Source organism: Mus pahari, chromosome 14 (assembly GCF_900095145.1).
Source record: "Mus pahari chromosome 14, PAHARI_EIJ_v1.1, whole genome shotgun sequence".
Classification (NCBI taxonomy): Eukaryota; Metazoa; Chordata; class Mammalia; order Rodentia; family Muridae; genus Mus; species Mus pahari.
In genome coordinates this window covers 23,413,567-23,418,917 of record NC_034603.1, presented here as the reverse complement: position 1 = coordinate 23,418,917, position 5,351 = coordinate 23,413,567, and the positions used below count along the sequence as shown (strand labels likewise).

General features: G+C 52.7%; 1 protein-coding gene across 2 annotated transcripts in view; it reads left to right on the top strand.

The window, feature by feature from the left end:
• Sparc (secreted protein acidic and cysteine rich) overlaps positions 1-5,120 on the top strand; it is a 24,576-nt gene extending 19,456 nt beyond the window's left edge. For both annotated transcript variants that reach the window (XM_029546269.1, XM_021212655.2), the window contains exons 7-10: positions 1,162-1,295; positions 1,792-1,940; positions 4,162-4,310; positions 4,923-5,120. In XM_029546269.1, coding sequence (XP_029402129.1) covers positions 1,162-1,295; positions 1,792-1,940; positions 4,162-4,310; positions 4,923-4,951 — 461 coding nt within the window. In that variant the 3' untranslated portion in view covers positions 4,952-5,120. The remainder of the gene's footprint in view (positions 1-1,161; positions 1,296-1,791; positions 1,941-4,161; positions 4,311-4,922) is intronic.
• Positions 5,121-5,351: the final 231 nt, after the last annotated feature.

The window sequence follows — 5,351 nt, the reverse complement described above, 5'->3', positions numbered from 1 at the left end:
TATATATATATATATATATATATATATATAGTGACCCAAGCTGTAAATTCTGACTCTGGGGCCTCCTCCTCATCTGAGTCTCCCAAGCCATGCTCACTGCCTGTGAGACAACATGAACTGTGTATCTGTAGCATATTCCACATAAGAACAACCTCCCCCATGGTGGGCTGGGGCTATAGCTAAGTGGTGGAGTGCTTGTCTGGTGTGCCCAGGGGCCTGCATCCCATCCGCAGCACTGCAAGTCATATTGAACCAAACTGAAACAAAGGAGAGTCCCTCCCTGGCCTGAGGTTTTGAGCTGTAGAAAGTGAGGGCAGTGAGTTAGCCCTGAGCTCTTAATGTTGGGTCTGGGATGTCCAAGGGGAGGCAGAGATTTAGAGAGCCTTAGAGAACACGGGGTAGGGGAAGTCAGTGAGGAGTCTTGGGTAATGAGGTCAGGCATGTTCTAAAGAGCCCTTAGCAAGTGGCTCTTGCTGTCCCAGAGGCCACCCACCTCCCCAGTTCAGCTCCGTGTGAAGATCTCTACTCCCAGCTGGCAGTGGTCCTGGGCTCAGAAGGGCTTTCCTTGGGCTCAAAGCTAAGGATGAGCAGTCATCAGATCCCCCAGGTATCCACCCCCGCATCCAAAGCTGATACTCTGATAGTCTAGCTGTAAGCAAGAGCCTCCTTTTGCCCGTTGTTAAGACCAATGACAGAAGAGCTCAGAAGAAATCTCCAGGTGTGACATTCTGGGGTGCTATGTCCCGAAGACAAGGATGGGGTTATGGTTTCTAAAATGGTTCTAGGGGTTGTACATATATTTAAGCCTCCTCTCCACTGCTGCTGTGCTGGACCTATGGATACAGTTTGTTTCAAACCCCTCCTAGAGGTTGGCCTCCAGTTCTGCTGGGATCAAACCCTGGCCATCGCCTAGAGAGACTCTAGAGCATCTGGGTGGTGGAACCCCTCGGCAGGTTGGGGTGCAAGCCAGGAAGCAGCAAGGTCTTGAGTCTCCCCGTGCAGTCTTTTTTACTTATGACCCTAGAAAGAGTCTGGATCAGAGAGACAGAGAGGTGCCACGGCCGGGGTGCTCAGTAGGGTGCACATGGGGTGTAAGTCGAGGAGTAGCGAGCCTGCCCTCCGACAGGACTAGGTTGATTAATCTTGTCTCTTGTGCCCTAGACATCGCCCCCTGCCTGGATTCCGAGCTGACCGAATTCCCTCTGCGCATGCGTGACTGGCTCAAAAACGTCCTGGTCACCTTGTACGAGAGAGATGAGGGCAACAACCTCCTCACCGAGAAGCAGAAGCTGCGAGTAAGTGGCCTCCTCCCAGCTCGGACCGCTGTGCCCGCTACTGATCTCCCTGGAGGTTGCTGATGGAGAACTAGGGCTAGTCTCTAGAACCTGGCCCCAAGGTGGCCTATGCCCCACTTTGCAGGGCGCCTTCACCCTTGACACCAGAACACTTCCAGCTACCTTTGGAGGCTCTGAGGAGGTCTGTAGTAGACAGACCCAGAGCATGACCCTATCCCCTCTCCTCCTGAGTCCACAGGCCTTCTCTTTTAGGGAGCATATTTAGCCCCATGGCAGAGACCTGGTGTTGAGTTCTCGGCCTCTTCTAAAGCCCCCGTAGGCAGTGGGGGCTTGGGGCAGGTGGTGCTATGGTTTCCCCATCCCTGTGTGGATAAGCTGCTGACTGTCACCAGCGCCTCTCTCCTAGCCTCACTGGGAGCTCTGGTCTTGGCTGGCCTCTTGTTATGTGGTAGAGGGGGCTGGACCTTTGGTCGCCTGCTGATCCCCCCCCCCACAGGTGAAGAAGATCCACGAGAATGAGAAGCGCCTGGAGGCTGGGGACCACCCAGTGGAGCTGCTGGCCCGAGACTTTGAGAAGAACTACAATATGTACATCTTCCCTGTCCACTGGCAGTTTGGCCAGCTGGATCAGCACCCCATTGATGGGTAAGAGTCAGGGTCCTGAGGACCACAGGCTCAGCTCTGTCCTGGGATGGAGCTGGTAGGGCATTCGAGGGGGCAACCTTTGCTGCTTCTCGGCGCAAGACTCCACGGTCAGCTTAGGGATGGAGCAGACGGTTCGCGCTTCCTGAGGGAAGATGAAGGGCTTGGGAGGAAGAAAGCCCTGAGACATGTAATGTCAGAGGAAACAGTCAGCAGCAATACAAAGAATTCCTCCTAGGCCTGTGAGGAAGGCAGGGGCAAGGGGCCCACGTGGGCAGAGAAAAAGAGTCCAGGAACAGCCTCCAATGTGACCCAGAGCCAAGGCCTTGCTCATCCTTGTTCATGCTTGCGTGTGGTCCTTCAGTGGAACAGGGCAGCCACCACAATGGCCATGTCCCAGATTCCTCCTGAGGTTCTGCTCCAGGGAGCCCACCTGGCCCCAGAAGTTTCTAAAAACGTCAATGGCTTCCATATAACATATTCCTGACCTGGGTGCTCTTGGCCTGTGGTCTGGGCATGGTGAAGACTTAAGAGAGTTTGAAGAGCTGTACCTGAGCTGACACTGAGTACCTACCCCTCTGTCACTTCTGGCTTCCCTTTGCAGCCGTGAGAGTAAGAGGCCCTGTTCAGGTCCCAAAGAGGTAACTCACTCGCTCCTTCCCGGGGCCGTTGCTGCTCTTTGCTTTGAATATCAGAAACAGATGGTCACTCAGGGGGACAGGCAGGGCCACCTTCCTGGCATAATTGGGAGAGAGATATCAGGTCAGAAAGGCTTCTCTCTGAGGTGTTCATCACTCTATGTTGGGTTGCGTGCCAGGACATTACCCACCCTGCTGACCAAGCCCCACCCCACAACTCCCTCCCAGTGCCTGGCTCTCCTAGGCTCTGGGAAGCTCTCAGCTGCTCCTCTCCCAAGCTCTTGTGGTGGCTGGGATCCAATTGAGTGACACGGGGGTATGGAAGGGAGAGTCCTGGGGGACATCCGGATCCCATGTGCCAAGTGGCCTCGAGAAAGTTCGAGATGGATTGCCAGGGATGGATGGCTGGGAAAATGCTCCAGCCACCTCTTGGTCAGAGTCAGTGGTGGCCTTGCAGCTGCCCGAGTCTGTTTTCTCACAGGGCCGTGAAGGTCCTGGCCAGCTCAGATTCTGTGTGACGCCTCCTGTGAGCAGGAGGCTGGGAAGAACATTGGAGTCAGAGTGTCCCCTGAAGTCCCTTGTGGGTGATTGTGTTCTGGGGACGACTAATTGGGATTCTGAGGAGAGAAAAGGAAAAGAAGCAAAGATCATGCTCCAGGGTCTGAAGTCAACAGGGGGGACAGAAGTGGAGGACAGAGGGAGGGTGACCCTGAAGTCACTCATTGCATGGTGTACCCTTCTCGTCTTACCACCCAGCCAGGCCTGGCTCAGCCCCTCCCAGAAGTCAGAGCCATCACCAGATTTGGTTGTTCACTTATTTTTAGCCCTGGGGATGGAACCTCTCACTAGGGGATTCTAGGAAGTGCTCTATCACTGAACCACATCACATTCCAGTCCCTTACTGGAGGATTCTAGTCCAATACTCCACCACTGAACTATGTCCCCCAAACCTTTACTGGTGGATTCTAGGCAGGTGCTCTACTGTTGAGCTACATCCCTGCCCTATTAAAGGACTGATGGGTCTTTTAAGACCCCGTTTTAGGCTCCTGTAGCTGTATCAGTGTGTGAACATCAAAAATCTATAGTGTGGTCAGGAGAGGGTGGTGCACGCCTTTAATCTCAGCACCTGGGGGGGGCAGAAGCAGGCAGATCTCTTGAGTTTGAGGCCAGCCTAGCCTACTTAGAGAGTTCTAGGACAGCCAGGGCTATACAGAGAAACCCTGTCTTGAAAACAACAACAAAGAAAAGAAAGGAATGACAATCTATATTGCGATCTCACAGACTTCGACGTGCCATAACTGAGGTGCCGAATATATTGTTTCTTTGTCCCCAACACTCATCCAAGTGGCCCTTACAATGGAGCCTATAGACTCAGAACTGGAACAACTTCAATTACTTCCCCTGTCAGATGGGCTAGGAAACTGAGGCTCAGAGTAGAGCTGTGTGGTGTTGTGGGTCTCTTCTGCAGGACCATGGCAGAGCTGTGGGTAAAGCCAGGATCCTAGCCCCGGGCTCCTACCACTGGCTTCCTGTACTGGGCTGTGTGTTCTCCCGAGCTCACACCCTTCCCTACTCTTCCCTGCCAGGTACCTGTCCCACACTGAGCTGGCCCCACTGCGAGCTCCCCTCATCCCCATGGAACATTGCACCACACGCTTCTTTGAGACCTGTGACCTAGACAACGACAAGTACATTGCCCTGGAGGAATGGGCCGGCTGCTTTGGCATCAAGGAGCGTGAGTGTGCGGGCTTGGGGGTGGGAAGAAGTGTCCCTGAGGAATGGGCTGTTGTCCCTTCCCTCGTACCTTCCCCTCCGGTGGCTTTACCTGCTGTTTGACTGTCCTGTCTGTCTCCTTTGCCTATTTAGCTTCTCTCTGCTCTCTCTGACTCTGTGCCCTTTGTGACTTGGTCTCTTTAACTGACTCCTCACTCCATATAAGCACTATTTTGGGAACTGGCTGCCTAGGGAGAGGAAACAGGAAGTGCAACTTGGCAACCTATGGAGATAGGCCAGAGTCAGGGAGATCAAGGTCCCATTCAGGCACTTCCCAGTGCCCTTGACTGGTCACTGGCCCCTGGGTTTTGGGATGGAAGTCAATCTAACAGACCCTAGGACAGACACCCTAGGATGGACACCCAGCCTCTGTTGTATTAGCATACGTTGATTACACACGATCATGGATTTCATCATGACACTTAATTTATGTACCTGATATATTTGATCATCTTCGTGGCCCATTTCCCTCTCTTGCTCCCACTTCCACTGACCCCCTTCTCTTCCCAATCAGCCCCCTTCTGTTTTCAAGCGGTAGAGCCTTATTTTAACCACGCCCCTTCTTCCTTTGCAGAGGACATCAACAAGGATCTGGTGATCTAAACTCACGCCTCCTCCTGCTGCAGTCCTGAACTCTCTCCCTCTGATGTGTCCTCCCTTCCATTACCCCCTTGTTTAAAATGTTTGGATGGTTGGCTGTTCTGCCTGGGGATAAGGTGCTAACATAGATTTAACTGAATACATTAACGGTGCTAAAAAAAAAAAAAAAAAAGTAAGAAAAAAAAAAACCTAAAAAAAAAAAAAAAAAAGTAAGAAAGAAACTAGGACCCAATCACAGCGTTTTCCCACACAACTCTGAGGCCATGGCCCATCCACAGCCCCCTGGTCCCCTGCACTGCCCAGTGTCCACTGGCTGTGTTAGAAACGGCGTTGCATAAGCTCACCTTTCACAAGCACGAGATATCTCTAGCTTTCATTTCTATTTTGCATTTGACTCTTGACA